We start from the raw sequence: 20,408 nt of genomic DNA, 5'->3' as shown, positions 1-20,408 counted from the left end.
CCTATGGGAGACCAAGGGGTCTCTTCAGCGATGCAGGCAGGCAAGGGGGGGGGGGGCTCCTCGGGGTAGCCACCACCTGGGCAAGGGAGAGGGCCTCCTGGGGGTCACTCCTGCACAGGGGTTCCGTTCCTTCAGGTGCTGGGGGCTGCGGGTGCAGGGTCTTTTCCAGCCGTCGGGAAATGGAGTTCAGGCAGTCGCGGTCAGGGGGAGCCTCGGGATTCCCTCTGCAGGCGTCGCTGTGGGGTGTCAGGGGGGACAACTTTGGTTACTCACAGTCTTGGAGTCGCCGGAGGGTCCTCCCTGAGGTGTTGGTTCTCCACCAGTCGAGTCGGGGTCGCCGGGTGCAGTGTTGCAAGTCTCACGCTTCTTGCGGGGAGTTGCAGGGGTCTTTAAATCTGCTCCTTGAAACAAAGTTGCAGTTCTTTTGGAGCAGGGCCGCTGTCCTCGGGAGTTTCTTGTCTTTCTTGAAGCAGGGCAGTCCTCAGAGGGCTCAGAGGTCGCTGGTCCCTTGGAAAGCGTCGCTGGAGCAGGTTTCTTTGGAAGGCAGGAGACAGGCCGGTAAGTCTGGGGCCAAAGCAGTTGGTGTCTTCTGTTCTTCCTCTGCAGGGGTTTTTCAGCTCAGCAGTCCTCCTCTTCTTGTAGTTTCAGGAATCTAAATTCTTAGGTTCAGGGAAGCCCTTAAATACTAAATTTAAGGGCGTGTTTAGGTCTGGGGGGTTAGTAGCCAATGGCTACTAGCCCTGAGGGTGAGTACACCCTCTTTGTGCCTCCTCCCAAGGGGAGGGGGTCACATCCCTAATCCTATTGGGGGAATCCTCCATCTGCAAGATGGAGGATTTCTAAAAGTTAGAGTCACTTCAGCTCAGGACACCTTAGGGGCTGTCCTGACTGGTCAGTGACTCCTCCTTGTTTTTCTCATTATTTTCTCCGGCCTTGCCGCCAAAAGTGGGGGCCGTGGCCGGAGGGGGCGGGCAACTCCATTAGCTGGAGTGTCCTGCGGTGCTGGCACAAAGGGGTGAGCCTTTGAGGCTCACCGCCAGGTGTGACAGCTCCTGCCTGGGGGAGGTGTTAGCATCTCCACCCAGTGCAGGCTTTGTTACTGGCCTCAGAGTGACAAAGGCACTCTCCCCATGGGGCCAGCAACATGTCTCGGTCATGGCAGGCTGCTGGAACCAGTCAGCCTACACAGATAGTCGTTTAAGGTTTCAGGGGACACCTCTAAGGTGCCCTCTGTGGTGCATTTTACAATAAAATGTACACTGGCATCAGTGTGCATTTATTGTGCTGTGAAGTTTGATACCAAACTTCCCAGTTTTCAGTGTAGCCATTATGGTGCTGTGGAGTTCGTGTAAAACAGACTCCCAGACCATATACTCTTATGGCTACCCTGCACTTACAATGTCTAAGGTTTTGCTTAGACACTGTAGGGGCACAGTGCTCATGCACTGGTGCCCTCACCTATGGTATAGTGCACCCTGCCTTAGGGATGTAAGGCCTGCTAGAGGGGTGACTTATCTATACTTCATAGGCAGTGTGAGGTTGGCATGGCACCCTGAGGGGAGTGCCATGTCGACTTACTCGTTTTGTCCTCACCAGCACACACAAGCTGGCAAGCAGTGTGCCTGTGCTGAGTGAGGGGTCTCCAGGGTGGCATAAGACATGCTGCAGCCCTTAGAGACCTTCCTTGGCATCAGGGCCCTTGGTACCAGGGGTACCATTTACAAGGGACTTATCTGGATGCCAGGGTGTGCCAATTGTGGATACAAAAGTACAGGTTAGGGAAAGAACACTGGTGCTGGGGCCTGGTTAGCAGGCCTCAGCACACTTTCAATTCAAAACATAGCATCAGCAAAGGCAAAAAGTCAGGGGGTAACCATGCCAAGGAGGCATTTCCTTACACCTACATATTGCAGAGTCGAATTAGACCATGATATACCAAATATATCTTAAAAACATAAGGGAGGGATTATGACACAGGGCAGAATATCTCGTGAGTTAAAAGAATAGAAACCCGGTGAGTAATATCCTTCTAGATATAGACCTAAACAGCTAATGTCTTGCCTCTTAGAGGGGTTAAAAAGACCTGGCAGGATACAAAGTCAGGATACAATACTCAAATCGAGTAGGGGTGACCTATACCAACAACCTGTGAAAGTTGTGCCAAGAAAGCAACCTAATAATAATATCTAAGGTTGGGTAATGCCTAACCAACCCCACCTCTCTTTCTAGTGGCAGTTATTGCCAGTGGACCCTCCGATGCATAGGTTTATAGTGACATAAAAAGCGACTGCAAAAGACCAACATTGCTGGGAAAAAAGAAAAAAAAAACACTTATTATACAAGAACCACTCAGAAAAGGTACAAGAAACTGGGTAGAATAAACACTTTAATACTGCAATGGTCGATTAATCCCAAAGAAAAACAAAAGCATTTATGGGTTCATTAAGGTATTTTATCAATTAAAGATTCAACATTTCATGAAATCTTTGTCAATTTGAGAACAGAACAGAACTCCCAGATATGTAGAAAATTCAAGCATGCCATCCATCGTTTTTTGTCTTTAAGTGTATTGCCCTAAGTGGGACCGGTATGCCAAGATGTAGTCCCTGTGCACACTGTCCCCACGAACCAAGCAAGACCTCAGTTGAGGAGCTCTAATAAGAGTGATAGCAGTCCTGGGTTGCTTGTGTTCCAGGTCAGGGAGGGCCTAGTCCGGCAGTTTGGGCTGGACTGTTGCCATTTAAGCAGGGTCAAGAGTGGTTTGCATATGCCTGGGTCCATACTGAGGGGGCATGGTGTATAAAATATTGAGGGCTAATAATGTGACCCTGAGTAATTACTAGTGGCAATTCATCCATCACTTTTTGTATACTTCACGGGTCATTCCCTGCACCCAATCCCTCCTGTCACGGCCAAAAGCTGTGCGCAGCAGGGGCTGAAAATTAAGTACAACAGAAAAAAAGGTTATGAAGTTCACTGAAATAAAATTACAAAAAAATAAAAACAACTATGCACAAAGCAGTATGCTGCCAATGAAACAGGTACACAAAACAGTTTAACAATAGAAAGTTATGGGGAGGTTTATTTGTTTGAGCCAGAACTGAAATTCAGCTTTTAAGTGTTTTTTTTCACAGGGAATAAGATTCAGACAGAATTAGTTAAGGACCTGACACTTCGCATAATGGTAGAGAAGAGATAGCTATTGTTTTAAGTTCTAAAATTGCAATTTGTGACTGTGGAATAGCTTTTTGTTGTTCAGTAAGCAGACTCCTGTGGACAGGCTTTAAATAGGTCACTGTCAATTTGCAGGAAGGTGTGAGATGATTACCAAAGTAGAATGAATGCAAGGTGTCAACAATTTCCTCTTCCCTGATCCGCTTTACCTTGTCAGTCTATAATTTTATGAATATCATTTTTACAAGCCTGTTCAACTCAGAAACACAAGATACAACCAATTTTACATTATTCTCAAAATAGTTAAGCTTGTGGCTACAAGCAATTTTCATTGTTTTGTTGCAAAAAAAAAATGTAATCACATTTTAATGGTCTGAGGTTTTTGATACGGCAACTCTGTGTCATAGTGGACCACACTGCTTAATTTCGGGAAGCATAAGTAAACTGCACAGCTATTCTATCTCCTGTTGGGTGCTTCTATGTCTTTCAATTGTAAACAGTGTGGCAACCCATACCATTGTTTCATTGAAGCCTACATATTTCCAAAAGGAGAGAGTAAGAAACTGGGCTGTTATTTAAGGTGGGGTGTCTAACCATCTTCCAGGTGGGGTGACTACCCATTTTAAGCAAACAATACATCTATTACAGGGAACAGGATATGAATTTTGAAAGCGGAGTAGAACTCCACGAGCGTTGCATAGCTGCTCGACGAATTGGGGGTGACGCCCCCAAGCGGTAGAAATTTGAATTTCACACCCAAGAAAGGTCACTCGTCAATAGAGTACTTAAGGGGCCTTCACCTGTCAAGATTTGTTCATTCACACCGGGTCACTTTATTTTTATTTTTGTATTTTTTTTTTAGCTCCAACTGCTCCAGCGGGGTAAGACTGCAAGCTCTAGCCGAAGAGGGGTCGACAAGGCCATATACCATCCATGCGAGGTCCTGCTGAATTAGATTTGCTGTTGGGTTTGTTTTTCTCCTGCTTGGAGAACTTCCACATCAGCCCAGAGGCACTGCACTTGGGGGAGATCAGCTCAGAAGGTTTGTCTCCGTACTCTGTAGGGCTTTTGAGCCAAAACGTTTCCAAGTCCCAGGTTTGCAGGGGTGGTATTAGTCCATACAGATCCAGCTATAGTTCCAGAAGCTCAGAAACAGCACTTAGGCATACGGACTCACTCCAGCAGAGGGCTCCTGCAATGTCCGGGGCAGGGATAGTTGCAACTGGTCAGCTTGAAATATTCACAAAAGGTCTCTTGTTGCTTTCAGTGTCCCTGTAGCTGAACAGGAAGTCCCACTTATGACCAATGAAGTCCACTTCTTTGTCCTGTGTACAAGAGGGAGCAGGTTCAGTCTTTCAGGGCTGTGCCCAAGTCTAATACAGCAGGTGCAGTTCTCTTGTGATCTTCCTCAGGGCCAGTAGTGTTCAGAAAAGGGTCCTGGGAATTCCACAATTATGACCAACACCAGCCTGTAGGTGGAAGCAACTCCTGGCTTCTTTCTCACCAATGTAGTATAAAAGTTACCAATGGTTACCCTGCCCAATTCTGCTGTATTTCCTACTACAAACAATCCTGCAGTGTTCCCCTCTGCCTAAATTCATGATGGTGAAACCCTTCCTCCACTGTGAACAGCCTGGGAACCCACCCCAGAGGTTTGGGCAGGGAAATGAGCAACTGCTCCTCTGTGGTCACTTCAAACCAGTTCTGGTGACAGTTCCCTCCCCACTGGGATTGGTGCCTGCCTGGAGGAGTAAAGAAGGGGCATGTTTAAGTATAACCTGGGTATGACAGGTGAGTCCCTTTTGGAGTTCATCATGTTCCTGGGCACAGCTCGACTGGTCATCTTACCAGAGATATAAAAACACCTCCCACACCCATGCCTTTATTTCTGCTCTGGGAGCAGCTATCATACCACATTCAGGGCTTGAGCACTTACTGGGCTGCACTGAAGGCAAATGCAAATTAGCCTCCAGAGGCTTTAGGCAAGCAATGTAATGTTCTAAAACTACATTTTTCTTTACATTTTTGATAATCAAACTTCACCAGTGAATTGGACTCTTAATACAAGTCAAAAAGAGGAGACCGCATTTTAAATGTAATAGTGCATCCTAGTGTTTCTCTAATAAACAGCCAGCCTTGGAACAGAACAGTATGTACATAGGTAGGAGTTGAGTGCTAGTCATTGTAAGGACATTCTTAACATTCAATTTCTATGTGTCCTACTTTAAAAATTCCATGCACCCTGCCTCATGAGCTAAGATTTCTACTAAGCGGGGACATTAGAATTTAAACGGAAGGTTTAGACCTGTCAAAAACATTTATTTGGCAAGTCAAACTGCAGCTCGGTAACTACTTCAGTCATTCTACAATGCCATGTTTACAGTGAAACTGCATTGGATGGCACAGTAGGTGCTGCAGTTCACTGGTGGCATTTAATTTACAGGCTCTGGTTATACCTCGTACCGTACACTAGGAACGTATAGGTAAGTCAAATATGCCAGTTAGAGTTACGACAATTATTGAACATTAAAAAGGAGGAAGCACAGGTAGTTCACTATTTGTCAACAGAGGTAAAGTCCATAGAGTTCTACAGCCAGCAAACAAAGAAACAGCAAAAATCTGGGACACTCCACACAATAGGTGGTAATTTCCTATAGAGAGAATTTAATATTTTCCGCAATAAAGTCAGGTGGCATTTCTGTTATATATGCCATGTAGTGATCATTACTAAGAAGTTTTGTCAAATCTCTATCTCTTTGAACCTATCATAAGTAAGTAATTTTGGGATATATAGAGTGCTACATAATTGTGATGTGAAATACTGCCAGTGAATAGTCAAACAGAGCCTCATCAACCCACATAATATTGATTCTGGGATATTGTTTATGGGACACATAATAGATATATCCCAGAAAGGAAGGATGACAGTGTAGTCAACCATCAAGAAGCCCACATGATTTCATATGTAAAGCAGTGCCATGTGATCGCAGCATGCATTTCTCACTTGTATACATTGGCTTCATCAACATGAGGATTTATTATTAGCTTAATATCCCAACACAGTACAAGAGCCCTCCCATTATGTCAATTCTAGAAGTAGTTGTTGGAACATAGTAGGGTCATCTTCATTTGGCCCACCTAGCTCATAGTGTAAAGGAACCACCTGCTCTCCCTGTTCTCGCAAATCAGACTGAGTCTTGAGGAATCACAAAGTATTTGTACATATCCAGGAGTCTCCCTTTGCAAGTTAAGCATCACTTCTAGGTGTGCATTCTGACTTGGTCGCCCCATTGCTCCTAAGTTTGCCCATTTGGCTCTTTAAGGCAAACTATTACGGTGCCTATGTATTGTAGCTCTGCTTTAACATCCTGCAATTCTAAAATCATCTTCAGTCCACTAACAGACAATAAAAAGTTGTGGACACCCTAATCAAGAATCTTCACCAATATTAGTTGCATCATGGAAATCCTTGGGTCGAACATATTTACTGCTAACCAGAATCAATCTTTCTATTTTTTGCGGGCCTGCATTCTGGCTCCCATCCAACAAAACTTTTAACCATTCATCACGCCTATAGTGCCAACATGAGCCCCTTCTTCTCCTGACCACTAGCCCCAAGTCCCAGGCGGCTACTGGAAAGAGGTCAAGAAACACCGCTCCTCATTACATTAGGATGCATGATTACAGTGGTTTACATTACAGTGACAGGGAGACAGAGGATAGTTCACCATCTCTTCCTGTAGTAAAAAATAAAGGGAAAAAAATAGAAATAGAATTCTGTAGATCAGCCCCAAATAAAACTCACATTAGATTAAATCAACTCATTTTGGTTTTGCTTTTTTTTCGCTTTGTCCATCATTACTCAATATCGGACACTGATCCCTTAAGCAATAAATGTAAGAACTCTTATCAATAGACTATGAGGTGCAATAAATGTACAATTGTTAAAAAAATAAGTTTTAGGTTGGCAGGTTCCTAAACATAGTGACACACATGAAGGCATTATGTGCACCCCCCTTTGTTTCCACCTTAGATTGTGTGTATTGTGTTGATAGTTTTTTTTGATTGTGTGTTGATGAGGAGTATGCGCCACTACTCCACATTAATACCTGTATTACATTATGCTAATGTATTTGGCATTTTACTCGGCATTAGAGAGATATATATATATATATATATATATTTTTTTTTTTTTTACACAAACAAAATAAAACTCATCCTTTTGTGTGTGCCAAACCGGTTTATTTATTTAAAAATGTCTTCTCTTTGAAGTACTTCCAACACGTGAATCATCTCCTTTGGTATGCAGGACTGAGGCTTTCTTCTGACTTATGAAGGAGTTAGGCTAGTTTTGAGCCTAATTTTGTAAACCAAGTTCATTAAGTCCCATTGCTTGTTTATTAGCACTCGCTTTGTAGGCTCAGAAGTATTGGGTGCTGTAATTCAAAGTGCCTGCAATAGTCAGGTATGCACCATGTAGATGGGGCTTGGTCTTTCAGGCATCTTTCTAAAATCAGCCTTTCATTTCTCTGCAATCTCATTTCTCAGCCCTGTCATCTCATGCAATCTGTCTTCTTAAAGATAGACTGCATCCCAGCTGCTTGGAACTGCGTAATCAGCTGGTGTAACCACCAGCGGCATTTCAAAGTCGCTTAGCATTAGTATGAGAGTACACAGAAAGCTAGCTCACTATCTTAGCCTGGACTGTTTGGGTGAGCAGCCTGGAACAAGAGCTGTCGACAAATAAAAATACCAAATAAATCAATATTGCAAAGGCATGAAGATTGCCCCAGGACCTTAAGGCTTAGGCCATCGAAATAGAAAATGATGGGCTGAACGAATCTGGTAATTGATGTCCCAGTCTGCCAAATTTAGGATGGCTTGTTAAAACAAACAAACAGTGAAACCTATAGGACTATCGCTTTCTACCTTTTCACAAATGCTCATGACGCATGTATTATTCTGACGCATACGGTTCTCCAGATCTCGAAATTCCCAGGGTAAATCTTCAGACCTTTGCTCTTGAACTACACTACATGTTCACTAAGTGAATACGTTATTTCACTCAGTTTGGAAGCCTAATGCTGGAATCTACCATTCAACTTGCTGGGAATTCCACTTGCAAATCACATTTTTTTATTTTAAGATGAGAGTTTTTGAGTCTTTCTACTACTCTTCCCTGTGGACACAAAGGAGATCATAGACTGATGCCAGAGCTAGCCGCTGACTCAAGTGAGCCCAGCAGGGCCAGAGGTGGCCTGCGCTTTATATGGATCAGTGTCTCCAGGGATGTGTCTTGTTGTAGAAGGAACATATAGGTCTGGGAGTTCACTGGGAAACAAACTCATCCTCTCAGATTCAAAAAGTATTGACTAAGATCTATAGAATATGCTGAAGCAGGTGATAATTACATACCACACCCACGTAGAATTTGTCACTGGCAGATGATTAACAAAATTCAATCTAGTCCATCTACTGTGGCTCACCAAAGATGTATAACTGAAGGCACTGGAACTTTCTCTCAATCCTGAGGTGTTCAACAAGATAGAATGGATTACATGTGTTGCATGTTACAAAGAACATGCCTCTATGCTGAAAGAGGCAGGTTAACCTGAATGACCAGGTGTTAGTAGACAGAGGCCTGATTCATTTCCAGCACTACAGAGCTCAATTTACGGGCTCACAAACATGAAGGTATTTGCAACTTAGCTACTGCCTTAAATACAGATTTGTAAAATAACCCTAGGGCGTCTGGGAGTCCCCTATAACTCAATATTTGAAATTATGAAATATACCTACAGAATGAGTGGCAAACTCAACTTCAATGACTGGGCACAAATGCTAGAGCTACACAACACTGGTATTACAAAGGCACACCTAAAGTTAAACCACTTCAGGATACTCTGAAATTGGTGCAGGTCACTCCCGAAACAAAACAAAGCAAGGTATTAAGTAGCTTGGATTTCTGAAGATGCTGGCAGCCTAGATGAAACTAGATATCATAGTGTTGGCAAACTATACAATGAATGGAAGCTTTAATCAACGCATAAAACTGCCAAACAGCATTCAATATCCTAGGGATGTCAGATCAACAAAGGATGTGGCTGGGTGACACAATTGGGTTCTGCAAAAATGTGAATATTAAGACACTGGTGGATTTCTTCCACCCCAAACCCCTACTCTACCCTTTCCCCTCTCTCCTCTCTCCCACCCCCCTTAACACATTTAAATGTCAGAGGAATGGATTACTGAAATGAATAAAATTGCATCATGTAAGCAAATCATGTACAAACTACAGGACAAGAACATATTTCTAGACATATGGTCCCCATTCCTTAAAACAGAGGTAAATGCCTGAACTCTTCAAAGTAGAATTCTGCCTCTTCTGAAGTAGCAACGTTTGCCACAATTAGTCAATATCGGCAGTAGGGCCAAAAAAGACAGATTACAGAAGTAATGGCACATATGAGCTCCAAGAAACTTCCAAATAGTTATACACCGACTCAAAGTAGCATATAAATTTAGAGCATCTCGCATGTTTCAATTGTATGAATCTTCTGATGAGCCTTCAACTGCACAAATATTACTAAATCTACACCACTGATAAAAACATCTTTAAAAGTGTATGGTATACCTTGGATCAGTACAAAAGAAAGGTATCCTAGGGGTGGGTACTATTGCTAATTGAGGATTTGACGGCTATTCAACCTTCTGAAGTATTTGTGTATGTAACTTGGTTTCTTAAAGTTCTGTGTGGGTTTCTACTCTTCTAGTATTCTTGCAGCACCGCAGAAGCTGAACAGCCTTCATTATTTCTGTAATCAATATAGACATGCACTTCTACATTTGAGGAGTACGACTGAATATTCCGAGCCACTGCAAACAAAGTTTGATGTAATATGTAACATGTGTTTGAAAACGCCAATAAAGATTTGAAAAAAACACGACATACAAAAATATACAATCATATATTAATCAAATACAAAACAAATCAAAAAGCAAGTAAAATGCAACAATTCCTATATACAATATAAAATGTGATCCAATCTTCATACCTGATATATATCTAAGGCTTGCATGGCGTATTTCACTAGTTTGATATAAATCTGAGTCTCCTTTGGTTGGAACTGCTTGTTGGGAATAAACTGGGCCTCTGAAAAGAAAACCGGGAGACAGAATTTGTTATTGCTGGTAATACTTTATTAATTTCTAAACTACAATGCAACAGTAAGTGCTTGTGTTATAAGAAGCTGTGTAGCATTACCACCAGGTGCTTTACACGACGTTATGCCCCATGTAATTGTCTTGACACCACAGACCAAGGTTTTTACCAAGCTCCGGCAGTCTGTCACTTGAAATGTCTGCTTATCCTCCTTGTCCTTCTCTCCCTGCTTGTCGAAAACTGGTACTGGAGCTGGTGGTGGAGGCGCTGACGGTGCAGGAGGAAGAGCAGGAGTGGATGGGGCCACCGGAACTCCTGATAACACAGCCTCAACAACCCCAAGTTCAGATTGTGGCTTGCACTTTTTAAAGATGGCGGGCAGCTGGTAACGTGAAATGGTGTGGAACTTTAAAACAAAAACCTGTAAAGGTGAAAACAAGGCACTCTTATAAACACAAAAATCGTAGATGGCCTGTGAACAAGAGTGAGATCTGTAAAACAGATTTGCGAACTCTAAAACACACACAAAGCTCCTGATATGTTACAAAATGCATATTCCAAATGAAGGGTAGCAGCTCCCAAAAAAGTAACATGTTCCTTTCAACAGCTCACCATGTTCTAATATTTCAAGTTAGTTTTAATACAGCACATAGAATATTACTAAACAGCCCAAATGTAATAAAATGTAACACTGCTAAATTCACTACACAGAATTCACCCACACAGCAATGCTTCAAAAGCAATATTAAACCTGAGCAGCATAGGGCACCCTTACAATTCTATCCTAGGCTTAAAGTCCTTAATATGTATAAACACAGAGTACATAACCAAGAGCTTAGAAAAAAACATTTAAAATGTATTCAAGACGTTAAGTCCTTGGCAGGTACAGTCTTTCAGGACAGCCACATCTGGATACTGTAGGTAAAAGCCTCTCACAGCAGAAAAGATTTACTATGAAAAATCAAGCACTTCATACTGAATATTTTATATAGTGTTTCCATACTCTGATATCAGGAAGCTCCTTGCTGACTGAATTTCTGACCTTTCCATAACATTCATCCACTCAATTACTAGAGGTAGACTGTGAGGCCCTCTTTAAGTGCCAAGGCAATCAGAGGTTACTGGGTAGTCCTAATGTTGGGTAACTCGTCTCGAGGGTCACAAATAATATTTTACTCCAGGTTAAAACTCCCTTCTATTGGATTCTACAGTGAAAGAAAAGACAAGCAGTCAAAACTTTATTTAGTGGTTTAGAAGTTCACTGGACTAAATATACAGTGAGGGCTTGTAGGAAGCTGGCTCTTTATAAAGTGGACCAAACTGAGGTACACTGTACAAAGAGTCCAAGCAAACCCCAAAGGTATCACAGAGACACTAGAGAGAACCCAAATGTTTTTTCTGGGTAGTGTGGTCAAGCAGTTAGGCATTTCAGAGGGTAGTGCTAAGCATGTAAGGCCCACACTCATACAGTAAATGAGACACTCAAAGAAATTCAAACCAATTTATGAAAATAACATACTTTTATATGGATCACAGAGTTCGGTGAATACTTTCCGAGATAGGAATTTTTAGACTTTGCAAAAAATGACAGTGCATTTGTCACATGCAATAATTTTATCCCATGAGGAAGAACAGGCACTGCATATAGGTATAGTACATTCACTTATGGGACCAATCTCATGGACTTAGGGTAAGTATGGGGCAAGTCCTTAGGCAGGTTGCCTCAGGCAGCACTGGAACTGCCTGGTACAGTATGGCATCAGATGCCCTGTGCAAGTCTATGGTGGTTGGTCCATTCCAAAAGTTCCTGCAAGTTGGGACTGAAAGGTCAGTCCGGGTGAACCCACAGGGGGGCTTGACCTTTTAAGACCTCGGGCATGTGGGCGCACCAATGGTCCATTCTCCTCGGGCTGTAGGGCAGACAGGTGCAGAGGTGTCCTGAGGCATTTGATCTTTGCCTTCAGATCACACGCAGCTGAGGGGGGGGGGGGGGGAGAGGAGGGAGGGGGTCTGCAGAAACAAGCTGTAGAAGTCACTGGGAAGTCCAAAGCGGACAAGGTAGGCTTCATCTCTGGAGGGCCTAGGAAGCACCCTAGCACCACTGGACCACTTCAGCTCAGGCTAGGCGGCTCCGATGCAGTGGTGCTGTCGGCATTGGGTTTTTGTCGGTCCTCATAATTCTATCTTTGGCTGCCAGCAGATGCAGGGAAGCAGCTCCTCTGCTCCATGGGAGTTGTTCTTGGCAATTTGCAAAGCACTGGCAGCTCTCCCGGTTTCTTGGATGCTGCAGCAGCAGGACAAGTCAGTTGCTTCTCGAGGGTACGGTGCAGCAGACATGCTAGCAGGGTTGGCGCCAAGTTCATTGTGCTTCTCAGTTCTTGGGTTCACTCTTCCTTTTGTGTCCAGTGATGATCGGTGGTCCTGGTATCAGAGTGTCCCCTAAATGCTCAATTTAAGGGGTGGAAGGGTAGTAGTCAATGAGGTCCTTTCCCTTGGGGTAACTACACCCCATAAATGACAACTTCCTTTGGGTTGTGGGCATCACCCTCCCAGAATTTCTAATTCCTCTACACACAAGATGGCAAAATTACTAAGGCTGTCTTCATTTCAAGCTGGTCACCCTAGGAATGTGTCCAACTTGGAAATGCAACACGTTTCCTGCATAGCTAGTTTGCCCACCTGTCCAGGTGCCAAATGGGCCCTGGGGAAGAGAGATTGGCATCTTCCTCTGAAGAGAACCAGATGAGCATATAAAGGCGGTGGTGGGCTTCTTTGAAGCTTCCCTGCTTTGGAATTCAAACTGGTGAGTCATCCCGTGGGGAGAAGTGTGTTAACACCTGTAAGGAAATGCCTCCTTGGCATGGTTGCCCCCTGACTTTTTGCCTTTGCTGATGCTATGTTTACAATTGAAAGTGTGCTGAGGCCTGCTAACCAGGCCCCAGCACCAGTGTTCTTTCCCTAACCTGTACTTTTGTATCCACAATTGGCAGACCCTGGCATCCAGATAAGTCCCTTGTAACTGGTACTTCTAGTACCAAGGGCCCTGATGCCAAGGAAGGTCTCTAAGGGCTGCAGCATGTCTTATGCCACCCTGGAGACCTCTCACTCAGCACAGACACCCTGCTTGCCAGCTTGTGTGTGCTAGTGAGAACAAAACGAGTAAGTCGACATGGCACTCCCCTCAGGGTGCCATGCCAGCCTCTCACTGCCTATGCAAGTATAGGTCAGTCACCCCTCTAGCAGGCCTTACAGCCCTAAGGCAGGGTGCACTATACCATAGGTGAGGGTACCAGTGCATGAGCATGGAACCCCTACAGTGTCTAAACAAAACCTTAGACATTGTAAGTGCAGGGTAGCCATAAGAGTATATGGTCTGGGAGTTTGTCAAACACGAACTCCACAGCACCATAATGGCTACACTGAAAACTGGGAAGTTTGGTATCAAACTTCTCAGCACAATAAATGCACACTGATGCCAGTGTACATTTTATTGCAAAATACACCCCAGAGGGCACCTTAGAGGTGCCCCCTGAAACTTAACCGACTGTCTGTGTAGGCTGACTAGTTCCAGCAGCCTGCCACACTAGAGACATGTTGCTGGCCTCATGGGGAGAGTGCCTTTGTCACTCTGAGGCCAGTAACAAAGCCTGCACTGGGTGGAGATGCTAACACCTCCCCCAGGCAGGAGCTGTAACACCTGGCGGTGAGCCTCAAAGGCTCACCCCTTTGTCACAGCACCGCAGGACACTCCAGCTAGTGGAGTTGCCCGCCCCCTCCGGCCCCGGCCCCCACTTTTGGCGGCAAGGCCGGAGAAAATAATGAGAATAACAAGGAGGAGCCACTGGCCAGTCAGGACAGCCCCTAAGGTGTCCTGAGCTGAGGTGACTCTAACTTTTAGAAATCCTCCATCTTGCAGATGGAGGATTCCCCCAATAGGGTTAGGATTGTGACCCCTCCCCTTGGGAGGAGGCACAAAGAGGGTGTACCCACCCTCAGGGCTAGTAGCCATTGGCTACTAACCCCCCAGACCTAAACACGCCCTTAAATTTAGTATTTAAGGGCTACCCTGAACCCTAGAAGATTAGATTCCTGCAACTACAAGAAGAAGGACTGCCTAGCTGAAAACCCCTGCAGAGGAAGACCAGAAGACAACAACTGCCTTGGCTCCAGAAACTCACCGGCCTGTCTCCTGCCTTCCAAAGAACTCTGCTCCAGCGACGCCTTCCAAAGGGACCAGCGACCTCTGAATCCTCTGAGGACTGCCCTGCTTCGACGACGACAAGAAACTCCCGAGGACAGCGGACCTGCTCCAAAAAGACTGCAACTTTGTTTCAAGAAGCAGCTTTAAAGAACCCTGCAACTCCCCGCAAGAAGCGTGAGACTTGCAACACTGCACCAGGCGACCCCGACTCGGCTGGTGGAGAACCAACACCTCAGGGAGGACCCCCGGACTACTCTACGACTGTGAGTACCAAAACCTGTCCCCCCTGAGCCCCCACAGCACCGCCTGCAGAGGGAATCCCGAGGCTTCCCCTGACCGCGACTCTCTGAAACCTAAGTCCCGACGCCTGGAAAAGACCCTGCACCCGCAGCCCCCAGGACCGGAAGGACCGGACTTTCACTGCAGAAGTGACCCCCAGGAGTCCCTCTCCCTTGCCCAAGTGGAGGTTTCCCCGAGGAAGCCCCCCCTTGCCTGCCTGCAGCGCTGAAGAGATCCCTTGATCTCTCATTGACTAACATTGCGAACCCGACGCTTGTTCTAACACTGCACCCGGCCGCCCCCGCGCCGCTGAGGGTGAAATTTCGGTGTGGGCTTGTGTCCCCCCCGGTGCCCTACAAAACCCCCCTGGTCTGCCCTCCGAAGACGCGGGTACTTACCTGCTGGCAGACTGGAACCGGGGCACCCCCTTCTCTCCATTGAAGCCTATGCGTTTTGGGCACCACTTTGAACTCTGCACCTGACCGGCCCTGAGCTGCTGGTGTGGTAACTTTGGGGTTGCTCTGAACCCCCAACGGTGGGCTACCTTGGACCAAGAACTGAACCCTGTAAGTGTCGTACTTACCTGGTAAAACTAACAAAAACTTACCTCCCCCAGGAACTGTGAAAATTGCACAGTGTCCACTTTTAAAGTAGCTATTTGTGAATAACTTGAAAAGTATACATGCAATTGAAATGATTCAAAGTTCCTAATGTACTTACCTGCAATACCTTTCAAACAAGATATTACATGTTAAATTTGAACCTGTGGTTCTTAAAATAAACTAAGAAAAGATATTTTTCTATACAAAACCTATTGGCTGGATTTGTCTCTGAGTGTGTGTACCTCATTTATTGTCTATGTGTATGTACAACAAATGCTTAACACTACTCCTTGGATAAGCCTACTGCTCGACCACACTACCACAAAATAGAGCATTAGTATTATCTATTTTTACCACTATTTTACCTCTAAGGGGAACCCTTGGACTCTGTGCATGCTATTCCTTACTTTGAAATAGCACATACAGAGCCAACTTCCTACAACACCTCTGCCCAAGCAAGCTTTGTTTCTGACCTCCAGGGAGCAAAGGCTCTTGCCCTTGGGTGTCAGACTCCCATCTATTGGTGGCAGGCTGGCTAGAACTAGTCAGTGAGCCTACTGGCAGTTGGTAAGTTTTCAGGGGACACCTCGAAGGTGCCCTCTGGGTGCCTGTATTAATAACTCCATCACTGGAATCAGTAAGAGTGTATTAATATGAGAAGTTTGATAACAAGCACCCCCAGTTTCAGTGAAGAGATCATGTAGTTGGGGGTCATACTGACCAGTGTCCAGCACATGCATTTAAAATGGCTTCCCTGTTCTCTTACCATGTCTAAGAAAAGACAAATTCATAGGAGGGTCATATTTGCTAAAGCATATATGCCTTCACCTGTATTATAATGCACCCTGCCTTATGGCTGGAAGGCTTGGTGTAGGGGTGACTTACAAATATTATAGGCAGTGTTTAGGGGACATGGCACACAGGCTGTGTGCCATGTCGTGTTTTCACTTTTGGGAGCACCTTGTCACGGATCCTGCAATGGCTGTCTGTGTGATGTTGGTGCTGGGTCCCTTAGATTGCTACAAGGTATGCTGCAGCTCTTAGGGACCCTCTTTAGTACCTAGGTCCTAGGTACCTGAGGTACCTTTTACTAGGGACTTACAGAGGTGTTAAAGGCCTGGCCACTTGGGGGGTTCAAGTGACCAAGTGTCTTGTATTGTGGTAGAAACACTGGCGGAGGAGACCTGGTTAGCAGGAAAACGGTGCACTTCAGTCAAATCTGCAGCAAAAACCAGGCACAAAGTTGTGTGGGGGGGGGCGTTGCAACAAGAACCCAACTTCCTACAGTGCTATAACATTTCTGAAACACAGTTTGAATGCTGGTAAGTTAACAGTGTTATTGAGAGTGGAGTGTACACAAAAACCACACAGAACGCATGACTACCTTATGAGGCACACAAAGTCTCAAACACATGCATAGATTTTACAGAATAGGTACTAGATTTTCAATGACATGCACTGAAATACAATTTTATGGGGCTGGGGACTTAGGTTTTCATGTGCCAGTAAAGTGGAGTAAAAATATGAAAGGTAAGTACAGTGTCTATAGTTCAATGTGATGAAGCTACATATTGCTTGTAGGAAGTTGGCTCTGTATGTGCTATTTCAAAGTAAGGAATAGCATGCACAGAGTCCAAGGGTTCCCCTTAGAGGTAAGATAGTGGCAAAAAGAGATAATACTAATGCTCTATTTTGTGGTAGTGTGGTCGAGCAGTAGGCTTATCCAAGGAGTAGTGTTAAGCATTTGTTGTACATACACATAGACAATAAATGAGGTACACACACTCAGAGACAAATCCAGCCAATAGGTTTTTGTATAGAAAAATATCTTTTCTTAGTTTATTTTAAGAACCACAGGTTCAAATTCTACATGTAATATCTCATTCGAAAGGTATTGCAGGTAAGTACTTTAGGAACTTCAAATCATCAAAATTGCATGTATACTTTTCAAGTTATTCACAAATAGCTGTTTTAAAAGTGGACACAGTGCAATTTTCACAGTTCCTAGGGGAGGTAAGTATTTGTTAGGTTAACCAGGTAAGTAAGACACTTACAGGGCTTAGTTCTTGGTCCAAGGTAGCCCACCGTTGGGGGTTCAGAGCAACCCCAAAGTCACCACACCAGCAGCTCAGGGCCGGTCAGGTGCAGAGTTCAAAGTGGTGCCCAAAACACATAGGCTAGAATGGAGAGAAGGGGGTGCCCCGGTTCCGGTCTGCTTGCAGGTAAGTACCCGCGTCTTCGGAGGGCAGACCAGGGGGGTTTTGTAGGGCACCGGGGGGGACACAAGCCCACACAGAAATTTCACCCTCAGCGGCGCGGGGGCGGCCGGGTGCAGTGTAGAAACAAGCGTCGGGTTCGTAATGGAAGTCAATGGGAGATCTCGGGATCTCTTCAGCGCTGCAGGCAGGCAAGGGGGGGGTTCCTCGGGGAAACCTCCACTTGGACCAGGGAGAGGGACTCCTGGGGGTCACTTCTCCAGTGAAAGTCCGGTCCTTCAGGTCCTGGGGGCTGCGGGTGCAGGGTCTCTCCCAGGCGTCGGGACTTTAGGTTCAAAGAGTCGCGGTCAGGGGAAGCCTCGGGATTCCCTCTGCAGGCGGCGCTGTGGGGGCTCAGGGGGGACAGGTTTTTGTACTCACAGTCTTAGAGTAGTCCTGGGGTCCCTCCTGAGGTGTTGGATCGCCACCAGCCGAGTCGGGGTCGCCGGGTGCAGTGTTGCAAGTCTCACGCTTCTTGCGGGGAGCTTGCAGGGTTCTTTAAAGCTGCTGGAAACAAAGTTGCAGCTTTTCTTGGAGCAGGTCCGCTGTCCTCGGGAGTTTCTTGTCTTTTCGAAGCAGGGGCAGTCCTCAGAGGATGTCGAGGTCGCTGGTCCCTTTGGAAGGCGTCGCTGGAGCAGGATCTTTGGAAGGCAGGAGACAGGCCGGTGAGTTTCTGGAGCCAAGGCAGTTGTCGTCTTCTGGTCTTCCTCTGCAGGGGTTTTTCAGCTAGGCAGTCCTTCTTCTTGTAGTTGCAGGAATCTAATTTTCTAGGGTTCAGGGTAGCCCTTAAATACTAAATTTAAGGGCGTGTTTAGGTCTGGGGGGTTAGTAGCCAATGGCTACTAGCCCTGAGGGTGGGTACACCCTCTTTGTGTCTCCTCCCAAGGGGAGGGGGTCACAATCCTAACCCTATTGGGGGAATCCTCCATCTGCAAGATGGAGGATTTCTAAAAGTCAGAGTCACCTCAGCTCAGGACACCTTAGGGGCTGTCCTGACTGGCCAGTGACTCCTCCTTGTTGCTTTCTTTGTTCCCTCCAGCCTTGCCGCCAAAAGTGGGGGCCGTGGCCGGAGGGGGCGGGCAACTCCACTAAGCTGGAGTGCCCTGCTGGGCTGTGACAAAGGGGTGAGCCTTTGAGGCTCACCGCCAGGTGTTACAGCTCCTGCCTGGGGGAGGTGTTAGCATCTCCACCCAGTGCAGGCTTTGTTACTGGCCTCAGAGTGACAAAGGCACTCTCCCCATGGGGCCAGCAACATGTCTCTGGTGTGGCAGGCTGCTGGAACTAGTCAGCCTACACAGACAGTCGGTTAAGTTTCAGGGGGCACCTCTAAGGTGCCCTCTGTGGTGTATTTTACAATAAAATGTACACTGGCATCAGTGTGCATTTATTGTGCTGAGAAGTTTGATACCAAACTTCCCAGTTTTCAGTGTAGCCATTATGGTGCTGTGGAGTTCGTGTTTGACAGACTCCCAGACCATATACTCTTATGGCTACCCTGCACTTACAATGTCTAAGGTTTTGTTTAGACACTGTAGGGGTACCATGCTCATGCACTGGTACCCTCACCTATGGTATAGTGCACCCTGCCTTAGGGCTGTAAGGCCTGCTAGAGGGGTGTCTTACCTATACTGCATAGGCAGTAAGAGGCTGGCATGGCACCCTGAGGGGAGTGCCATGTCGACTTACTCATTTTGTCCTCACTAGCACACACAAGCTGGCAAGCAGTGTGTCTGTGCTGAGTGAGAGGTCTCCAGGGTGGCATAAGACATGCTGCAGCCCTTAGAGACCTTCCTTGGCATCAGGGCCCTTGGTACTAGAAGTACCAGTTACAAGGGACTTATCTGAATGCCAGGGTGTGCCAATTGTGGATACAATGGTACATTTTAGGTGAAGGAACACTGGTGCTGGGGCCTGGTTAGCAGGGTCCCAGCACACTTCTCAGTCAAGTCAGCATCAGTATCAGGCAAAAAGTGGGGGGTAACTGCAACAGGGAGCCATTTCTTTACATTGCTTTAATTTATTTGTATTCCTGGAAGAAAGGCAAACATAATAAGTGAATATGTCGCAATGACTACCAAAATTACTCCAAAAACATGTGAACCCAAACAAAAAACAGGCAACTCACCTGCATGCAAATACGTACAAGGTAAGAAAGGAGAATTCAAGCATAACTATTTGTAGCACGATCCTAGAGCTTACAGGTCTCTAGATGTTGGGTACTTGTTATGCACTAGGAACAGTAAGTTAGGGTGCTGAGTGAGCCTGATAAGGATCACTACTGGTCTTAAATGAAAGCAGTAAAGAGTGCTTGTTCGCTATAATGTGTGGAATCCAGTTAAAATCACATAACAAAAACTTGATTTGATATACGTGGAAACTTGTATTTATGACACAAGATGTCAATAAGTCCTTTTTTCACATTTACCATTAAAGACAAAGATGACTCCAATTCTTAAAAGCAGTTTGTGAGTCCAAGTTCCATTTAGGGGTCATTAAATGCTTTTCTATGAGCAAAACCCCATTTCTGATACAGAACCATAAATGCTGCAATTTTAAATTCATCAATAGGAGTCATTCACATGTTAATTTTGGCGATATATTTTGTGGACGATCGTTAGAGGGTCTACCAACAAAAGTATAAGACTGTCCACAAACTACTTGGCTTACTAGTCTTCAACAAACAGTTGCAGTTAGTTTCTCACCCTTAAAACGCATCACTATAATCACAGTGCCCT

General features: G+C 45.4%; 1 protein-coding gene across 3 annotated transcripts in view; it reads right to left on the bottom strand.

Annotated features, from left to right (window-relative positions):
• The window catches only part of TRRAP (transformation/transcription domain associated protein), a 1,102,174-nt gene that overhangs the window by 992,767 nt on the left and 88,999 nt on the right, over positions 1-20,408 (bottom strand). For all 3 annotated transcript variants that reach the window (XM_069209830.1, XM_069209829.1, XM_069209828.1), the window contains exons 15-16: positions 10,439-10,757; positions 10,230-10,327 (exon numbers count right to left, since the gene is read on the bottom strand). In XM_069209830.1, coding sequence (XP_069065931.1) covers positions 10,230-10,327; positions 10,439-10,757 — 417 coding nt within the window. The remainder of the gene's footprint in view (positions 1-10,229; positions 10,328-10,438; positions 10,758-20,408) is intronic.

The sequence above is a fragment of the Pleurodeles waltl genome, chromosome 10 (assembly GCF_031143425.1).
Source record: "Pleurodeles waltl isolate 20211129_DDA chromosome 10, aPleWal1.hap1.20221129, whole genome shotgun sequence".
Classification (NCBI taxonomy): Eukaryota; Metazoa; Chordata; class Amphibia; order Caudata; family Salamandridae; genus Pleurodeles; species Pleurodeles waltl.
This window is presented reverse-complemented; position numbering and strand designations above follow the sequence as displayed.